The sequence below is a fragment of the Mycteria americana genome, chromosome 1, assembly GCF_035582795.1.
Source record: "Mycteria americana isolate JAX WOST 10 ecotype Jacksonville Zoo and Gardens chromosome 1, USCA_MyAme_1.0, whole genome shotgun sequence".
Classification (NCBI taxonomy): domain Eukaryota; kingdom Metazoa; phylum Chordata; class Aves; order Ciconiiformes; family Ciconiidae; genus Mycteria; species Mycteria americana.
The window spans coordinates 68,852,872-68,873,860 of record NC_134365.1 but is presented as its reverse complement, the minus strand read 5'-3'; the positions used below and the strand labels follow the sequence as shown (position 1 = coordinate 68,873,860).

Sequence of the window (20,989 nt, the reverse complement as noted above, 5' to 3'; positions counted from 1 at the left end):
ATTTGCTCCATCAGATGAAGACCAAGAAGGTGGTAGAGCAGGAACAGACAGAATGAGATGTCAACTTTCAGCACATTGTAACTTAGGCCCACTAGACTGTTGCCATTATAACCTCCAGGACATACTCTATGCAAACTTAGTCTAAGAGAGATTCTTAAGAGATCACAAAATAATGATATTAACTGAGAGAACTAGAGAAACTGCTGAACAAAGACAGAGCTTCTGCATAGACAGCACTGCAGGAAAAGCGCTGGAAAACTTAAAAAGGGACTATTGATGTCATAACCAACATAAAACTACACTAACATGCCCTGCTGTTCAACTCTACTTGTCTTTAGAACCAGGTAATACCATGGTTCTCACATTTGAAAGACAGAAATAGAAATACTATTCCACTGGTATCTTTGAAGATTAGTACCCCAATACATGTAATGCAGTTTTTACAGTTTTAGCTGTAGAATATGAGCCATGACAGCTCATTAACCAAAGTTGCCTTAGCACAGTTTCAATCTGCAATTTTCTAACACTATTCATTTGTATGACAGTCAGCTTAAATGCTTTCAGATAGAAGTTTTCTCACCAAGCTATTGTAAGTCCCAAAATAGGAACAGCTTGCAAAGAACTAAAATAAACTTTAACGGTCATTTTAAGTTCCCTTCCACAGGTGAAACTTGAATTCAAGAGCTCCATTGCAAGAGATGAGAGGGAAAATGCTACCAGAGTATTATGGAGAGGACTTCATCAAGGTTCAAGGTTGGTTTTTTTTATTTATTTACATACGAATTTTTTTTTGTATTTACATACAAAATATCCAAGCTAACTATTGCATACAAGGACAGAATCTGAGCAAGGGAAGCCACTGTTACATTTCAACTCATGTTTACGATCAGGAGGTTCAAAGACCTTTTGCAAATCTGAAAGCCTAGTGAAATCAGAGTGTAGTGTAGTAATAACGGGGGGGGGGGGGGGGGGAGAGATGGACGGACAACAAAAAACAACAAAAGCTGGGAATTCACAAAGCCAGCAATTTTGCATTTTCATTAATGTTTAATTGCAATATATACTGCTCCCCTAAAGAGCTATTATTTTGCTACTATACCCTTTTCAAGAAGAAAACAGGTTCAAGTTTTATGCACACACTCACCTGTGTTACTTTTAAAAAAAAAAAAAAACAAACACACACACCTCTAAAGTTCAGGTTAACACACTAAAAAACCAGAAGCCTGATCAACTGTTCCTGTCCTTCAGACACTGGATACAGCATCCCGAAGGACAAGCTACATATCCAGTGCTGAAGTGACTCTGGCCATCGCTACAGTTACACAAAAGGGGTTACTCAGTCAAAAGAAAAGAAAAAGACATTAATAACATGCAATGGAGAGTTTAATTGAAACATGCTCTTTGAAAGGAAAAGCAGCAGATAAAAATCTGCTGAGTCATGTAGCACCTGAGTTAGTGAAGGTCCTGGAAAAGGTGGCAGCGGCTCACTGGATGGAGTGCCAGCCGGAAGTTCAGAACCTACTGGTAGCACCTATGGATAACGAAGAGGAAACGCGAGTCCATCAGACACGGAACAACAGAAGGATCAGATACCAAGCTACAGTCAGTCATGTCATACAACAGAAGCCTCCACATTTTTTTCTGTAGAGACTTCCTTCCTGGAGAGTTAGCATAGAGTCTTTATGGAATTTTGCAACAAAATTGCTTGTTTGCTTTTGTTTTATTTTTTAATCCAGATTATCTTTGAATGGCCACAATTTCCAGTTTAAACAAGCTGCTGTGTCCAGGAGCAAAGTATCTTGGGGATATTATTTTCAAGTCTGCAAGAAACACTACAATAATTCTTCCAAAAAGCAATTAAGTTTCCAAGAAGTTTAATTTATAAAAGGGTGCAAGAATGCACTCAATCTCCGTACAACAGATCTATGTTAACTGCCCATTAGCAACAGCAAGCTACATGCTTCTGGCAAATTGTTCCAAGCAATATGACTTGAGAACAGGAACTGTCATGCCTGAGGATGTCTCCACTTGTTGAGAAGCAGATATATAGACCTCTCACACCAATTTCTTGATCCATCACCTTTTTTGAACCTGAAGGGTGTTGATGACCCACAGAAGATGACTAGGCCATGCAACTGGGTAGGGGGAAGTCATCCAAGGTTATGTGGAAGAGGTTAGAGAGACTGGAAAGGTTAGAAGGAGGCATCAAAGCCTTCCCACCAGGTCAGATAGCACATTCCAGTTAGTTATTTCCATTGTTAGGGAAGTAGGAAGTTCTAGGAATTAAGTGAGCCATTACACAACTTGCAATTCTTATTCTCAGCTGTAATCTTGAGGCTTGATCGTGACTTTGAAGTTTGAGAAATACATGATAGCCTTATGAGTTATAGCCTTGGTCAGCTGGCTTCCCTTGTACGACAGCAAGCGCTGCTGGGTATGTTGCAATTGGCCCAAAGTGTACTCCGGTCCTCAACAAGCGGAACCAGTTCTAGCTTGCAGTCATACTACCACAGCTTAACTAATGGTTCAAATTGCAGTAATAACTGCCAGGGGGAGATACACTCTATAACTATCTATCCTCCCAAAAATGTTTCAGCAGGAACCACACAAAGTTCATTACCTCAGCTTTTCTGTGCACTAAGAATACACACATGGACATTACCTGTTCTGAGGCATGTTAAATTGTTAAGCTGCGGTAAGTTAATAATTTAGTTTATAAATAGGAGGCAAAACATACTTTAAATGAATTCATAAGACAAGTCAAAACACATTCAACTGTCTAGGTTAACAGGCTGGCCATAAACAAAACAAAACACACACATACACAGTTTAGTAAACCCCAGAAAACTAAAGCAATAAGCTCCTTAAAGCTCAAAAACAACACAGAAAGTGAAACTAAAGTTAAGCTTTGAAAAAAACCCAAACTTATTTATAAGTGAAAACTTCAGAGAGGAGGTAGTTTTCCCACAACTGACATCAAAAACCCCAAACATTTATTACATTTAAACCCAAGCCTTTGTAATTACAGGTTTGCAGTTCTCAGGTTTCTAACTGCTCCAACTGTTCCTGAACCAATACCAGTTTTTATTACTTTCTAATCTTTCTTGTCTAATTCTCAACTTCATTTCTACATACATGAATGCCTCTGTCTCTAGATTTCCTTCCCAGCTTCCTTGGCACATATTCCCACTCCTCCATGGCAGAAATTTTCTACTTTGTTTGAATACAAGGAGTACAAGGGAAAGACTACTAATGAATGGAGATGCTAGGAGCATTAGCTCAATTCGAATGGCCTGAAACTGGTTAATAGTAAGGCTGGCTAAAGAAGACCAACACAAAAGTGTTTCTGAGTGGAAAAGAACGTCACAGAAAAAAAAAAGAAGTGAGTATTAAGGTTTTTGGTTTGTTAAACACCTGAAAGTTTCTTCAACCTATTCCCATTTAACTTTGAAAAGGAAAGGGCTACCAATAGTTTAAAATATTGAAATGCACTTTCTCCCAACACAGGGAGCCATTTAAAAGAAAATCGGTAGTCTAATTCCACATATTGATACTTTTGGTTAGCGAGCAGGTAACAACATCCACAACATGTCTCAAGTTGTTCCTATACATCATGACTATCTCTTTATGAAAAAGTGTTTGTTTGAAGAGCACCATTCAGTAAACAAAAAAGTTTGTTTTCAGATATCCAGGTATCTTTTAAACGTCCCAAAATTCTGATTTCACAAATCTAACATTTGGAAGGAAAAGAGTATCCAGGCACTACATAAGCAGCAGAGGACTTCTAAAAATCTTTCAGTCAGGTTCATCCTTGCCTTCAAGGAACAGGCTAATGATAAGAAGCAAAGCTAAGCTATCCTGACTACTTTGTGGAACATACAACCACCCCACCTCATTCTAGTGATCATGTACAAGACAAAAAGCTATTTAAAGCAAGCCTTCCAAATTCTATTTGAAAAAAATCAACAACAAAAACACCACAAAAAAACCCAAACCACAGTTGCTTCACTCTTTGTAGTTTAGGTGTAGGAAAAATTAACAGCAACACTAGAGAGCTCTCTGAGGCACAATATAGAATTAGACTTTTTTTTTTTTTCCAATATGGACAAAATGAAACACCTCCAACCAGAGCATAAAACTTTCAATATGATATTAAATGAAGACACATCTGCCTGAATAAATATTTTGCTTTATAAAAGGGATTTTGCTCAAGGAGGCTGTTTCCTACAATACCTGAATATTCATACAAATGTTGCATTTCTTACCGGTACCCTGCTAAGAGGGGGCTTTGAAGGAGAGGTCCCTGGTTTCACTACTGCTGTTGCAATGCTGCTCGATGCCGAAATATAGCTGACTGGGGTGATCACTTGCCCGGGAGTGGCAACTGGTGTAAGCACTGGCAAGCCAGTTGGTCCAAGAGGCAAACTGCTCGGAGGTATACAAGTGCTAATGGATGTCAGGGGTTTAGTTGGTGCAACAACAGTGGTTGGTATCCCAGGAATAACTGTAGTTTCCATTACCAATGATGTCTCCAGAGATACTGACGGATGCACTGTTCCCACGTTACCATGTTCACTGAAGAGAGACCGTAGCTTTTCTTCCAGGGTCTTTATATCATCAATACCAGGAGCTTTAGACTGAGCATCAGCATCAGCCTCCAGACAGTGAATATGAGGCTGATTGGGCAATGGAGCTGGCTGCGGCTGGCTGTGTATCAAAGTTTGCTGTACTGCAGGCAAGGTAGTAACTGGTTGTGGTAAGACACCAGGTAAGGGAACCTGGGGCAACATAGGTGTTGCACCTGGAATCTGGGGTAGGACAGGTGTTGATGTAATTCCTGATGGGACAAGTAAGGGATGTATCACTGGCTGAGTGACTGAACCACATATGCTTGTTGCTACTGAGGATGATAAAGGTGCAGAGATTGGAAGAGATAAGCCAGCTGCATTGCAGAGCTGCAATTTATCCATAGACTGCCCACTCTCAGGTAGTGACTGTGGAGCACTTACAACTGTTGTTTCTGCCAGACTGGAGACAGAGCCACTGCTACTAAGCTGAGGAAGCTGCAAAGCCACATTCTGAGCCAGAGACAGAGCAACAGATGTCTGTGGTGCTGCCATACTAGTGACAATCTGAGGAGTAGACTGAGATGTCACAGCTGGTGCAGCAACACCAAGACCAGTGACACCAGGAACCTGGGTAGATGGCAGTGCCAAAGACGACGGCGTGCTGATACTGGGGGCAATGTCTCCAGTTACTGGTTGAGCAGGCTGGGATGTGGTAGGTAAGGAGAAAGAAGCAGGGGCGCTCACACTGGAAGCGACACCAGTCGATTGCTGTCCAGATTGTGAGGCTGGAGGTGGAGAAATAGAGCTTGGCGCACTTGCGCTTGGTGCAACTCCAACAGCTGCACTTTCTGAAGGCAAAGTAACAGATCCTGGAAGAGAAACACCTGTGCTGGAGGGAACAGATATTGAAGAAGCAGCCACAGATGCAGGAGGTGCGCCACTGCCCGCCATGGTAGAAAGTGCAGGTGGAAATGGTGGTATTGTTTGATTGAACACTGGAGGAGCTGTACTAGGTCCTTCTGTCATTTGAGCATGCCCCATCTCAGAGAAAGCTTGCTGCAAGCTCAGTGATGATGCCGAGTGGGAGAGATTCATTCCAGGACCATGTAGTGGAGGTGCAGCAACTGGAAGAACAGAAAAATGTCAATCCGCCTGGAAAAGTTCATTACAGTATTGTTGTCTGTTGCTAGACTAAGATCACATTTACCTCTCAGCATAATAAAAAAAGATTACAAATCCAGTCTTACATTAAAATCCAGAATTAAGGTTTCAGAATCTTGCAGACAGCCCATCAACATTTTTTTCCCTGAGAATCGTGCATAGTATCACCAAATTATAATCACTTCTTACCAGGAGAGACAGTTCCTTACATCCCCAAGTACTTTAAGAGGTGTTTAGGAACAGTTTAGTTAACTAACTTCACAGTTTTGATGAACATGTCTTAGCCATCAGACTTTAAGAGTTTAGATAACTTACTCATATCCGGAGCTTCTTTTCCTCCAGGAACAGCAGATGTGAAAAAGCCCTGTTCTTTTAACCTACTCTCAGGGACAGGGCTGACAATAAACCGTCTTCCTGCAGAATGGACAACCTGGGTAAAGGAGCTAGGAGGAACCCCTAAACAGAAAGAAGTTACATATTTAGTGATACATGGTTGTAACTAAATACATAACCTGCAATATGGAATGTGCACTCCATCATACAAAATAAAAACTTGGCTGCACCCATCCGCTGAAACAGAAAAAGGTAACTGTTGGAAAAAAATCACAAAAGACTTACCTATTCTTTGTGGCATGGAAGATGTAGGATCTGGCTGTTTGAACTCTAATTTCTGTAAAGTAAGATAAAATTTAAAGTTCTATTCTGAAACAGAAACCCAGAAGATAGTTCTTAAAATGCTAGCTTACTGAAATGTGGGCATTTAAGGCAAGCAGTACCTTGGACCCAAGCACCATTACTAAACTAGTGGAATTCTGCCCAGATAATGTCAGCTACAGCGCTTTTAGAGCTTCTCAGCTGAGTGACCATCAATATAGCAAATTGATCTAAACACTCTTTTGTTAACAGGCAGTCCAATTGATTTTCTTAAACATTCCACAGGTAACTGGATGTTTCAAACTACTTTGGGGTGGAAATAAGGCAGAGACTCAGGAAATGTCACCCCTTCTTATTCCCAGCAACCAGTTTCAAAACCTGTTCTTTTCTAACTGAGCCATCCAATCTCTTAGTAGCTCACTGCGCAGAGGGCCTGAGTCCAGGCTCTCAGTGTTTAGTGAGCAGCACAGGGCTGGGGGTTTTAGTGTCCTGCCTCACAATAACCTCAAATCCGAGAAGCCTCAGCATTTAAGACTGTCTGTTTAGTGGACTGTTAGGAGATTCAGCAGCTTCAGAAGTGTTAGAACACGTCAAAAAGCAAGAGGTCTACATTATTTAGCTTTCTAAATGCATTTTAGGCTCTCCCCCTGATATGAAGCTTTCTCTGTTTGTCTTTTCATTTAATTATTAAGCTTTGGTATTTCTCACAAAAGGAAGTTTCAGTTTCTAGCTAGGTCTACTCACAAAGCCATACCACCCAAAATGGAAAATACAAATAGCTAAGGCAATCTGTCCTTTACATACCTGCGACACTGGAAAGAAGCCATCATCTTTTGTCCGCATGCTGTCCAGACCCTGATCACCTTCTGGCTCCACACTTACATCCTCACTTAGCATTTCATCTGCTTTCTCAATAATCTCTCGTACCTGTTCTACAAATGAGTCTCTCTCAGTTGCCAAAATAAACTCATTCTGCACCTGTAAAGAGAACAAAGCAACAATAATTTTCCACAAATTATTTCAAAACTATATATTGAATAACCATAATTTACTTTTGGTGTTACTGTTTGTCCTCCCTTCACTGTTCTTATGCACAAGATAAAGATGGTGACACCTTAGAGAAAAACAATTGTTTCTAAAATTATCTCCAGCACAGAAGTATTTGCCCTGTTTACTCTCTGCTGTGGAACAACATTCAGTCTCAATTCTTCATCAAACTATCACCTCAATCTTTGCTTAGCACAGTGAAATTTAAAATTAGCAGCCTTATCTTACTGCAGTTTCTCATATCCAATGTAATGTACATTAAGAGCCACATTTAAAAGAAACTATAATATTAAAAAATTGAAAATTCTGTATTGCAAGATGTGTTCTATGCTTCTCTTTCCATGTCATATAGAACTTCTACTCTATACAGGTTGCACATCACGAACTCAAAGTCTGGCTGTAGTACATAAATGCAAGTATTAATTATGTTCCCTGTACGGGGAGAGGAAGATTGTTCAGCCTATCTAGTTTCAATACATAGTATTGCTTTATAAAAATACATTCTGCTGCTTATGTTGGAGGAAACAAGCTTCAAGAAGTATACTTGGCATTTAGAAAGACCTTCTTAGTTCGGTCTGACCCATGAGAAAATTCTGTCTCCTCGAATAACGCACGGTAAAACTCTCAGAGACAGTTAGTCTATGAAACAGAAGTAAAGCTGTCAGTCACAGTATCTCTGCTGGAAAAGAGAGAGGGAAAGTGCCTTAGAGGTAAAGCCTGAGACATTGTTTTTACATCAAGTTTCTGGGATGCTGGTTCAGAAAAAGGAAAGACAAGCATGACGTACTTCTATCAGCCTTTGCAATGCAGAATACATAGTTAAAGAAACCTTCAGTGTTTTAAGTTGAGCAATAACAGATACCCATATGGGGTATGCCTAATAGTATCCTGATTAAAAGGAAACCAGGAAGTCTTACAATCAAAAGTTTTGTCAACATTCAACAAGAAAACCGATGAGCACAAAGTTTCAGATTCGGTTGTCTAAATTAGGTTGCACACTTTCAACTACGTGACTGCATTTTGGATGCACAATTCCTTATTTTGCTTCGACTCATCTTCAAATATCTGCAGGTTTTGTAATTTAGAGGGGTTTTTGTTTTGTATTTTTGGGGGGTTTTGTTTGGGCTTGAGGTTTGTTTTTTTGTTGGTGGTGGGGGTTTTTTTTGTTTGTGTTTTTTGTTTTGTTTTGGCTTTTTTTGTTTGTTTGTTTTTTAAATCTTTTATTCCTCCATAGGATCACTTTAGGTATGAGGCGAAGACATCTATGTATTCTCTCCATATTTGTTGGCACTTAACTTCACGTTATTGACTTTTTTTTCCCCACACTGCCAATACACATACATAGCCAAGAACCAATTCCTTCCTCTTTCTTGGAAAGCCATTAGTGGTGAAGAGATCATTTTTCCCATGTCACTGATTTGGTTGCTTTTGACAGGTACAAATCCAGCACACAGCACCTATTATTTTGCCCTAAGCTAAAAGATGCCTCTCTAAGCTAAAAGATGAATACTGCACAGGTGCCCAAGAAGCTGGCAAAAGATACTGCTTTTTGTCATCCCCCCTCACTTCAGTAACACTAAAACAATCTCAGTTTCATTCAGATTGTACCAGCCCAGGAATAAGAGTTTAAATTTAAAAAAAAAAAAAAAAAAAAAAAAATAAGAGGGGAGGTTCTATTCTAGGCTACACAGTACTCTCATTTAAACATATTTCTACAGGGCAAATTCTTTTCTATGCTTGACCATTATACATTGAATGAAGAGGTTTTTTTCCTTTGAGAAAGTCAAAACTAGCGTCAGTCATTACAGATTTTCAGAAACCAGAAAGTGATTCCCATTCCTTACTTTAAGGGCAGAATCTTGCAGTTTCAGTTGAGAACAGCAGCAAAAAACCTCAAAGCTTAAGCGTAAGTTTTAAAGATCTAGCAATGTTTGCTCTTAGAAAAGCAAACAGAATTTAACCAACCTGGTGCTTTCTGAAAGTTGTTTGCAGTTTTTCAAAAAATTAGATTGCAAAAACACAAAAGCAGATGTACTTGATAAAACTGCAATTCTATGGTAAAAACTGATGCAAATTTTCATGTGAACTGAGCATGCAATATTAACTGTGAATTTGGTATACCACTCTGTACCCAGAGTCTCTAGTTGTGCTTGCATACCAATAAGGTGAGCACAGGCCATGCTACATGGAAGAGCAATTCTGAAACACAAATGAGAAAATAAGACTGCTTATATTACTACTGTGATTAAGACTGGATTCAATTCTTCATCTCTAAAATATGTCTTACCATAATTGAAGCTATTTCCTCAGGGTTGTCACCATCCAAATCAAATTTGAAAGTAACCATTTTCCGATTATGTGTCTCTAGTTGGCATTCCACTACCCGATCACCTTTATTTGAAACCTAAAGCAAAGAAAACAGTAATTCAAACCAAAAGCATGAGAACGTAAGACTTGTGCTTTAAAGCTCACAGACAAACCAATGGTACTGCTCCAATACAAACACATTCTCACTTTCTAGTCTCATAAATGGTGCCATGTACAGCATCATTTTTTCTGAGGATCTGCCAATTACTCAAACCTCCAAGCTCACCTCATCCACACTTTTCTCTAAAACTCCCGATGTTCCCTTGTTTCTTTCTAGCTTACAGGTCAGGTCACTGGCCTAGCATTACTAGTAAGACTAAATCAAATATTCTAGAATAGTCTGTGGAATCACTTGTGGCTAAGCAAGCCAATTTTGCCATACCTAATGCTCCAAAAAGCTCTTAATGGATGACGTTTTGGAACGCTGACTCCAGAAGCAGAAGAAATACACTGGATAGCTTGTGTGCTCAGAGATGGGGGGGTGGAACAATGCCACACAAGACACACATTCCTCAAAAGAAATGAAACTTTTGAAGCTCAAAAAAGGCATCATCACTACCAAACCGTCACTAAAATATAAAAATACTCACATTTAGAATTCTCAGTTTCGGCCTAGCAGTCTTCTCATGGCGAGAGCGACTGCGGACAGACCTCCTCATATGACGTTTAGTAGTCCTCCCTTCATGCCTTCCGCTAGAAGCTGGAACATTCTCATTGCCATCACTCAATCCTGAAGCAACATCAGAATGCGCACTAAAAAACAAAACAAAAAAAAAAACCCCCAAACAACTTTATATTGCTATCCATGCACTCCGTAACTGCAACAATACAGTTTACCCTACCAGATGGTATTCTCTTCTGGATAGCAGTAGATGCCTGTTAATCATGGAGAAGGAGAGAAGAGTCCTGTCAACACTCAGGGTTGCTTGAATAGCAATTCTAATAGTAATTATTCAGCTACATATCTCTTGCAAACCAAGTTGTACAAATATATCTTCTGAATATGTTTTCAAGCTATTTGGAGTTTGAATTCTGTTTAAGTGCCAAAAGGATAGAAAAACATCCCTTATGATCCATTTGACATAACAAATAAAAAAGGATTAGAAGTTAAATCACTATACACAATCGTATTTACGCCCTCCATACCCTGCTGTAAATCAAAACTTACTCCAACTCTCATAAGCCTATTTTTCCTCTAGGAAGTTTATTTCCTCACATCCTCAAGAACACCCTCAGTGAAAAAAATATCCCTGGTGCAAAAAGATACCTAAAGATCACCCAAGGAAGAATAATCTAACACATGAAATTGAAGTTCAGTTTTGTGAAAAGAAAACAATACTTACCTATCCATAGAGGAAGCCAAAGGGGTGGACTGAGCAGGCTGTGTTGCTGGAAGAGCCTCTGAAGGAGCAGTCTGTGAGACTCCCTGAGCACCCTATGGATAGAAACCTACATCAACAACCCTCCAAAGAATACCGTTCCTTTTCAAGTAACACAGTAGTCTTCAATGTTTCCTCCCAAATCAGCTGTAAACTTTTTAGAACTTCAAACAGCTGGCATCTGGACAGCTCTAATTTACAAAAGATTCTAGAGCAAACTGCAGTGAAGCAAATCATCATCTGGGGAGGGGTGGGGAGAGGAAAGCAGCCATCCTTTCTACTGCTACGTGTCACTACAGTTTGCCATGCAGCCACAGTCTTACTAACAGAATGTGCAAAAGGCAAGCCAATGCAGAACACAAAGACAATTCAAATTCTCCCTAGCAAGAACAACGCTGCAGGGAATAAGCGTAACGACTCAAAGGCTATCGGCTGCCATTTGTCTTTGATATGGCAAAAATGTTCTACAGTACTAGCAAGAAGTGAAGTGTTAACAGGTTTTTGCCTGCAGGATGCACACTCACTTCCCAACAGAACAGCCAGTGACAACAAGGTCCCCACATTGGCATGACATTCTGCTGTAAGAAAAAGGTCATTTGAAATATTAATTTCCAACTGAACACAAGCATGGAAGGGATTAGCTCCCCACACACATACACTGTTGCATAATTCAAATGCCCTAAATGTATTGTTACATTATATTCAACATATTTACCTCCAAAACTGCCTGCTGCGAGGAGGCAGATGGGGCCTGTTGTGCTAAACTCACTGTAGGCTGGGGCACTTGAACCTGTCCTCCTAGGCTGCCCATGGGAACCAAAACGTTCTGCTCCACATACGGCTGCACAACAGGAGCAAGATAGCCTGGCTGAGCCATTGCATCTGTGGGTAAGGGAGGGGACAGTACGGCAGAAGGAATGCTAACAGAGGCCACAGCAGAGGAAGGTGCAACATTCGAGTCGCCTGGGTATTGAGGCGGCAGCCGAGGTGGGAAGCCCTGTAATAGACATGAGGAGTCAAGTTAGTGAATGTCAGAGCTAATTAGGAAACGAGTTTAAAAAAAAAAAAAAAGAGTATCCATTTCAGGGGTGCGTTCCAACCTTCCATACTTGTTCAAGCACTCCCAAAGTCTATCTTCCCAGAGAAGCAAACCATTCATGTAGCCAAAGCCCAGCCTGTGAGTCACCATGCTTGAACAAGAAAATTCCCACTCAAAGTTGCAAGTCTTAGGCAAAACAATCTTCGTCTCCCAACTCTTATAGCTGCCTATTTGGCTTAATATTTTAAGGCCTCAGACTTGAAATGCGTTTGAAGAATTTTCAGGCTGAACAACTACTGCTCAGATGATGTTATGCAACTGATGCTGATTCTTGAGACTAATAGCAAAAACACTCTAGTGTTCTTCCTGTCTTCTCATCATGAGCTGACCCAGGAACCAAGGAACATCCCTACACACTGTTTCTATTCTACAGCACTCCTTATAATCCCAGTGCAGATATTTCTACATGTATACAATTTTTGTTCTAGAAGAACAATCATATGCCGAGTCACTATTTTTGTCGCTACTCAGATTGCCATTTTTACAGTGATCGCACAAAGTAGCTGAAGCAGTCTGTGCCCAACAGTCTAGCATTTCATGACTAGCATCAGGTACTTACATCACGTTCCAGATCCATGCCATCTCACTTATTTCTAGAAAGTCCATGTCCCTCCTTCCCCACCTCCCTTCCCCTTCCCAAACTTGGAATGAAATACTGACATCGCTGAATATGTTGCCATTGATTTTCTTTCCAACACACATCCCCCATTTTTAAAATCACAATTTTTTGCCTTTTTTTTCCAGGTTGACAAATCTCTTGGATATATAGCTGTTCTCTTTCACACAGTGGTTGACAGAAGTCCTGCACTATGATTCTGTCATTTTAGAAAAATTCCATTGCCCAATATGAAAAACTGAAAACACCAGGGCATCCAAGAACTTTTTTTTTTTTCCTCCTTCCTTAAAACAGTCCTTTATCACACAACAGAATTCATCTTCATGGCTTAATGGCTCTCTTATGAGAAGTGAGTTGGCCAGGGCACACAGTTCCAATCTGGTACCTTAGAGGAACAGGTAAAAATGTGGAGAAGAGCTCTGCTGGCTTGCAACAATACCTGGTAAAGAGCATCTCCAGCAGGAAGTGAAGCCTCAGCAGCTTGTCCAATGCTGACTGGCAATCCCACGGACTGGACAGCTGGCTGCAGGAGCTGCGGGAGAACCTGGCTGGGCAACTGAGCCACAGGCTGCATCAATGTGGGAAGCTGGCTAGGGACAACGGTTGATCCTACAGGGACAGTGGTTGACGCAGCAGACGTTGCCAGTGTGAGCAATGGCTGATTCATGCCAGCTGCCATTGAAATGGGCAGGGACTGGAAACCTGGCTGAGCCACTGACACATGAGGAGCTGCTACAGGCAACTGAGACACTGAGAACTGGGGAACCATGGAAGTTGGCAAGGGCTGTCCCATGGGTAGAAAATGAGAGCCAATGGGGACTGATGGGGCAACTGAAGGCTGAGGGAGGGAAGGTGCTGCAACAGGTAATTGAGGCTCGCCTTGGATGATCGACACTGGTTGGGAAACAGGAAGCTGGGGAGGTAAAGAAAATAGAGATAGATTTTTTTTTTTTTAAAGCAGGGCTGCAGAAAGCAGAATTTTTATGCATTAGTCAAAGAAAGAATTATTCAAGTTACAGCACTCTGTTAAAGTGGGTGGGGAGCACAGTTGGCAGAGTGGCTGGGAAGTTGGCTGGAGTTCCAAAAGGTCCTCACTTCACAACACTTCCCCTGAAGAACTCAACAGGCTCTTGAAACAGACACCCACACAGGGTGAAAGAGCAACGTTTGAATACCCTGAAGCACTGACTTGTGCATAAACAGAATCAAATTCCCCTCAACTCTGTCCCCAGAGCCAAGCCTGCCTTCTTACAGGAAAGAAGTGCAAATCTTTCAACAAATCTGTCAGCCTTGGGTATGGGGACTAAAGCAACGGAGAATGAAAAGCCACTGTGCCAGCATTCAGAGAATGGCAGGGGATATGTCAATTAAAGCCAGCGAACGATGCAACTGGAAAGGCAGTTTAGATGAACAAGCAACAAAACAACAATTTTAAAAACAAAAATCAAGGCTCACATGTTCAAGACAGAGATATGAGCCAAAATGAAGTAATACTCAGTAACAGAAGCTTCTTCATCAGGGAGTAAAGGAGAAGAGCTGAATAAGAAAGATGACAGAGTAGAGAAGGCAGTCCTTATGGTTCACTACCTGAATAAGTGAACATGTTTTACACACATAATGGTGCAGAAGATAGACATTGATGGGAAGCAGCGAAATGACAAGTTCCTGAAAATCCATTCATAATATACCATTCATCAATATGCCTCATGATATTTTTGACAACTTAAAGATCTTTGTGCATGGAAGTGCTATCCCTCCCTCAAATTACTCATGACTGCCATGTGTGAAAGAAAGGGTTTCCAACACATTTTCTAACAAAATTGACAGTTGTGGCACACTAAGAATACTATTATCTGGATGAATGTTTTGGAACCATTCAAAAAGACGACAAAAGTGAAAGTAGCAGCATGTTGAATTTGCCAGCTGTGAAGAAGAAAAAAAAAAATCTTCCACTAGAAAGAAGAATTTTGTTTACCTGTGTCCCAGCTGCTGCCTGAGGCATTGGCATAATCTGTGAAGTTTGAGTTTGAGAGACAGTTTGTGTGGGAGTGGCGCCAGCAGAAACTGATGGCTGCTGCAGCTGGTACTGTCCAGGCTGTTGGGAAGAGGCTGGCTGCTGTGCATTCTGTAGTAGGGAGAAGAGGCAGAAGCTATTTTTTCCCCCCACGGAAGTTTTTAAAGCATATCCTATTTAAATTCTACTTTTTACTCCCTCATAAGTGACACCAGTGGTTCTTCTGAGTCCATTAAGCTTTAGCAATTACTTATTAGCGTTACTAATACAACTCCATTACCAGCACCAAATCTTGCAACAGAATTATTTCACCTGTGAAAACAAGAATGAAGATTCTATAAAGGAAGAAAAGGCAGTTAAGAGAAGAGGATGTTGCAGAAGATAGTATTTCCAGTTAGAAGAAATCATGAGAATGAAGTTTGCCTGTCTAACTTTCAAATCCTGACATGCCTCCCCTTGAATGGGACCTCCACTGCAAGCTCAGGTGGAAGTTGGGGAAGACAGACACATGAAAACAAGCATTAACACGATTCTAAAAATAAATTTCAGAAAGTCGATGAAGTTAATTGCATAGCATGTTAGAATGGCTGAGAACCAGAGGATTCCTTTGCTTTTGTCCAAAACTATGGGTTGAAGTGGGGGACAGAGGTAGTCAGTTGCTCTTTAAGAGTCATCAAAATCCTATACTAAAAGTAGTTTAGTCCTGGGTTTAGGAACAGTTGATCTTACCTGCTGAGTGTGTTGGGCAGGCTGGGATGGCACCGATGCACTGCTTGAGGCTGACTGGCCTTGCACCTGCGTCTGGAGGAGGGGAAAGGAAAAAAAAAAGACAGAGAATCAGCTTAAAAACCCCTATGGTTTCTGCAGCAGGCAGTTAAAATAATTTCTGCCTGGAATGATCTGATTGGAACAGGTTTCTAGCTGTCCTTTTGGACAACCAGTCCTTATGGCCAAATCCCACTATGACCAGAACAAAGCAGAGCAATCTGGAAAAGTACTGAACTCCATTTTAAGTCTTCCAAAACAACCAATACAGAAAGTCTTTGCAACCCACACACCCCTCAACATGAGACAGATCAGCCTACCAGCTGCTTCTTCCACTGATGATGCTTTAAGAGCAGGATGCCTTGGTATGGTAGCTGGAAATACAGGCATTAAGTTTTACCTTTACATGTGTTCTAAACACAGTTAGGTGGGGAGATAAAAGGAGGCTAGAAAGAAATAAAACTGTCTGTTAAAAAAAAAAAATCAAAGACACATAGAATTCTAGACCAATAACAAAGTACTCAATACACATACGTGTCGTGAGTTCCCTTTGAGAGGCATGTCAAAATACAAGCTAGAAATCATTTCCAGACTCGCTACCATTCAAAGGCTATCAAGAACTAGATATTGAAGAAATCTGGGGGTCCACATTCTACCTAAGACAGAATTTCTGAATGAATAAGCAATGAAAAAAAATGCATGAGTGGCATACAAATGGATGTGGAAGACATACAGGAAAATGGAATGGATTTTCATCATTATTTTTGAGGCTGACATTTTTGGTCAGATCCAGAATTTTCATTATTATTTTTGTGACCATTATATTTCTTTATCAGATCCTGGGAGACAACTAGGCAAAGACCTCCAGATGAGTTCCCTGAGCATGCACCACTTTGGTGCATATGTATCATATCAGAAATATCTACTAAAATTCCTTAATGCTGTGATCATTCAGCTTGTAGAAGCTTATTAGGGGCAAGTTTATTAAAATTACATACTTTTTTAATTATAGAAACTTTGGGGAAAGCAGAGCGCCAATGAAAAGAACTTTTTTTTTTTTTGCTCTTTTAGAGGCTTGAGGCCCTTATGGGCTAGGATCTAAATGTGTGCTATATCCCACTGCTGTAACATCTGTTCACATTGACTCGTTTGTGCTTTAAAATTCTGATCTTTTAATGAATTAGATAAAAGATCCCAGAACTTATATTCTGTAAAATAATTGTGATGCCTTATTGTGTTTTCTGGATGTATTTTACATCCATCAGAATTCACCTCCTGAAGTTTAACAATGGTGGTTTATGTAAAAACAATCCCCAAGTAATTTTCAAGCTTCTTGCATAGCAGCTTCATTCCACAAGATCTCCTACGCATCAAAATTACTATCTATTAGACTAGTGATTAAAGCTGTTTCAGCTTTAATAAAACACCTTTATTATCCCATACAGAATGCCTTAAATACTTAGTTCTTGATCTCACCACAAAAAGCAAAAAGATTCTCTTCCAGTTCCTTCACACAAATCCCAAAGTTGCTAATATTCCAATCACTGAAATGTCAGAGGTCCTAATTCCAAGAACAGGAGTAAGAGAGAAGTCTACTTAAAGTAAATCCTCTCTTTTCACAAAAAATTATCTCATGGAAAGTTTCAGACTACAAGTGCAGACACAATGTATATACACATACACCTCACAGTCACAGTGTACAAATGCATTACTGACTATTGCAAGTGCAAATACCATATATGCTGATAAAACATGTACCTCCAAACTAAGCTTCAGGCCTCAAATTTTGCTTTTTAAGAGGACACCATATTCTAGGCTCATAAGGAAGCAATACTTATTAGCAACAGTTGTTTGCGCCAGTAATTTACTACTCAGCTTGTTTAGTTTCTTTAATGATCCTGCAAGTACACTTCCAAATCCGTGTACATGTACATAATGTAGCTCCTTCTATTCCTCTCTTCCCACTTTCTTCCCCCAAGCCTAGAAAAAGCTCCTGCATTTCGGACAGTCACCAAATTAACCTTGTTGTTGTCTAATGAAACATTATGCATACGAAAGTTCAACTTCAAATAACACACCCTCATTAAATGGCGAAGGAGCAGAACAAAAATACAAAGCAAGTTTTACCATCACTGCTGATTCAAACTGCGAAGAAGATACATTTCATTAAACCCCTTGTTAAAAGCCAATTTGGTACTCCAGCTATCTCTTGCCAAAGAACAACTAGTCCAGGACTAGAGGAACACTGACCATTTGTTACCCTTAACACAAAAGCCCTACCAGTATTTCAGCCAAAGCTGAACACAGACCAAGTGGCTGCTTGTCACTTGGTCTGTGTGACAGAAATAAGATACCTCATTATTTCATTGCAACCTAGTAAGTTAAAGAGATCCTAGTATACTACTGACTTGGTGGAAAGACACCCCCATGAATGCTAATACTTAGAACCACATGGAGCAAGTCTAAGAGCAAGGTATGACTTATAAAAAGTAGAGAAATTCTGGAAGGGTTTGCTCCTGTAACCTGAGGATAGAGTGCAGGTGGTCCTGATGAAAGCGAGGTGGACAAGGCCTGCTGAGTCGAGGCTCCCTGAGGGAAGCAGATGAAGAGCTGCGACTCTTGCAATACCTTCTGAGGCAGCTGAACAATGGGCAATGAGAAGTCTGAACCAAAAGCAGAAGATGACCCCCCTGTAGGGGGAGGAGACTGGAAATCGCCAGTGTCAGAGGAAGTCAGCTGTGAGGAATCACTGGAGTATTCTGGGCTTCCTTCCGGCCAGCTCCGCCTGGCAGAGCCCCCTCTGGGACCTGTTAACTCAGGACCAAGATAGTTACACTGCTCCTCTGTCACAGGCTGAAGCCGACCATGCGACCCTATGCCTTGAGTGGATTCCTCTTGACTGGTCTCCATAGAGCCCCGGCGACTTCGGTAGACCCGCTGGGGTAAAACTGCCCCTTCTGCTGGAGCAGAAGTCGGTGTGTGCACATGGAACTCAAAGACACAGCTCGCTCTGCCATCACCACCGTGAGAGAGCACAGCCGGGGCAGAGTGTGGAACAAATACCTGGTGGAATGTCATCTGAGCAGGATCTGCACTCAGAGGAGCTGAAACACTGGATAATGGAGAAAGGGGACCCATCCCAGAATCCAACCTCAGGTTCTGAACATGTCTTGCCAGGTACGTTTGCCCCGATTGAAAGTCGAACACAGAGCTTTGTGGAGGACCACCTTGCCCATGGTTTGACTCAGAGACCTGCTTCAAATGTTGTTCAGTCGCATGAGAGTTATAAGCTACTTGATCATACTGCTCCGATACCTGTGATGGATAGTGCATGCCCACCAGATATACAGCTTCTGGATGCATTCTGTAGTGAGCATCCTCTGGAGGTGTTGGTCCAGATCTATAGTCACTGTGTACAGGAGCTGGCTCAAACACGGGATTAACTTGCACATGCAGAGGCTCTCCAGCGACTCTCTGAGCTGCCGTGCCCAGCATAACAAATGCCTCTGGTGTCCAATTGGTGGGGCTACCACCAGGTGGAACTAAACTCTGGCCAGTCTTCAGCAATGGCTGGAAGTGGCAAGTTTGGGCTTCCAAAAATGAAGTGCTCTTGCGCCGCTGAGCAACTGCCACCTTCGGCGGGCAGACAGGTGGTGGTGAGAAAGACACCGGCCGTTCATGAACGGTTGGGAAAAATATCTGTGAATCTGGGAACGTTGGTGTTCCCCCACGCGGATGCTGAGGCTGTATTGACATGAACAAGACAAGTAATTCATACATTAAAAGTGAAAGCACATCAACATGCACAGTTCACTAGGCAGTTCTGTGAAGTAACTTTATAGAATGACTACTCAATTCATGGTCAAAAACATACAATACTTAGGAAATTTAGGTGAGTTGTAAATATCCATTAAATACATCCATGGCAGGCATAGCTACAAATGGAAACATTTGCTTGTGTTAGAGCTGCTTTTCCAGTCCAATTCCAATAATTCACAAAAATAGACCAGTTTTGCTCCTGACAATGGAATGAGATCTATTGTCACAGGCTATCCATTGTGATCAGTGCTTGAAAGCCAATCAACCCCCTGAGGTTATTGCCATATGGGGAATATGAAAATTCAGAACTTGATAGCAGCAACAATGCAGAGCCCCTAGTTTGCAACTACAAGATAAAATGGCATTAAATGTTAATATTATCCAACACAAAAACCACAGTGCTAGTGTCCTGTCAGGGGTGTGTTCTGTATGCAACCCAGAGAGCTAAAGAGAAACCTTTTACGAGACAGAGCTGAACCATTCCAGCCCACAGATGAAAAAAAAATGTACGATAAAACTGCAGAGCCTTTTGATTCTGCCCAATTTGATCATCTCTTTTGACCCCTTTGATCACTTCTGATCATACCTTTTCACATAGGAAATTAGAATTCACTGAAACAAACCTAACTCTTGCCTGGACAATAAAACATTCACAGGTTTAGCAACAGCAGGGTCTGCAGGCAATTCCACTCCATCTGATGTACTACTTCAGATGAGGCTCATCTTATTTAAGATTTGTAGGGAAATTTTCACTAAAGCAAGTTCTATGTAAGAATACGAAACAACTTCACAATTCTGCATTTTTTCATCCTTGCCTACAGTATGCTGAGAGACAACGTATTATCAATCCTAAAGGGAAAAAAAAAAATTGCAAGAGTCGGTAGCAAATATACTGTCTTTAAGACAGATGCCATTTATGACTTTTGCGAGTTGCTGTTTCCACATTGTTCTGTTTCTTCCCAGCCCCTTTTTTCTGGAAAAGCAGCAGCAAATTTCCATATTGACCAACACTAACAAGAAGGTTCTACAGGATGAAGAACTCTTCCTATGTTCTGAAAATTAGTTCACACACTTCAGGCACAGAGAAGTGTTTCTCAAAATATATTTCATGTAAATCGAAGCCTAAAACTGAAAATAGACTTCCTCCTGTCCTGCAAGCTATCTTGCATCTAACCTTCTGAGAAACATGAAACAATGGCTTCTTCTAATCAAGAAGCAGCTGAAGTGGCATTTCTGATTAAAACTTACAGAAAAATCCTCAAAAGTATTCATACTCTGAATTTCTAGTATCACTACCACAGCTAGCCAAACCTTTTAAAATAATGAGCCACAGCAACCAAGCTTTAAAAGCTGGTTGTTCTGTGCAGGGTTTAATTAGCATTCAATGCTTGCTTAGAAGTTGGAAAATGAAAAGCTGGTCTTCTGACTTAGGAGGATAAGAACTAGTCTTTCCCTTTACCTGCTGTGATACAACTGGGTAATTCACAGTTATACTATCCT

At 40.9% G+C, this 20,989-nt stretch overlaps 2 protein-coding genes across 5 annotated transcripts in view; both read right to left on the bottom strand.

Moving 5' to 3' along the window:
* The window catches only part of WNK1 (WNK lysine deficient protein kinase 1), a 108,954-nt gene that overhangs the window by 19,290 nt on the left and 68,675 nt on the right, over nucleotides 1–20,989 (bottom strand). The window contains exons 9-20 of one of the 4 annotated variants that reach the window (XM_075504265.1): nucleotides 15,635–15,706; nucleotides 14,867–15,016; nucleotides 13,331–13,804; nucleotides 11,892–12,173; nucleotides 11,141–11,232; nucleotides 10,388–10,550; nucleotides 9,718–9,834; nucleotides 7,188–7,361; nucleotides 6,348–6,399; nucleotides 6,045–6,185; nucleotides 4,266–5,692; nucleotides 1,448–1,531 (exon numbers count right to left, since the gene is read on the bottom strand). In XM_075504265.1, the coding sequence (XP_075360380.1) occupies nucleotides 1,448–1,531; nucleotides 4,266–5,692; nucleotides 6,045–6,185; nucleotides 6,348–6,399; nucleotides 7,188–7,361; nucleotides 9,718–9,834; nucleotides 10,388–10,550; nucleotides 11,141–11,232; nucleotides 11,892–12,173; nucleotides 13,331–13,804; nucleotides 14,867–15,016; nucleotides 15,635–15,706 (3,228 nt within the window). The remainder of the gene's footprint in view (nucleotides 1–1,447; nucleotides 1,532–4,265; nucleotides 5,693–6,044; nucleotides 6,186–6,347; nucleotides 6,400–7,187; nucleotides 7,362–9,717; nucleotides 9,835–10,387; nucleotides 10,551–11,140; nucleotides 11,233–11,891; nucleotides 12,174–13,330; nucleotides 13,805–14,866; nucleotides 15,017–15,634; nucleotides 15,707–20,989) is intronic. The other 3 variants (XM_075504272.1, XM_075504283.1, XM_075504294.1) reach the window with 3 other exon arrangements.
* LOC142411072 (uncharacterized) lies at nucleotides 18,034–19,541 on the bottom strand. The gene has a single exon (XM_075504338.1). It carries the CDS (start codon nucleotides 19,448–19,450, stop codon nucleotides 18,071–18,073), a length of 1,380 nt encoding a protein of 459 aa, XP_075360453.1. The 5' UTR covers nucleotides 19,451–19,541; the 3' UTR covers nucleotides 18,034–18,070.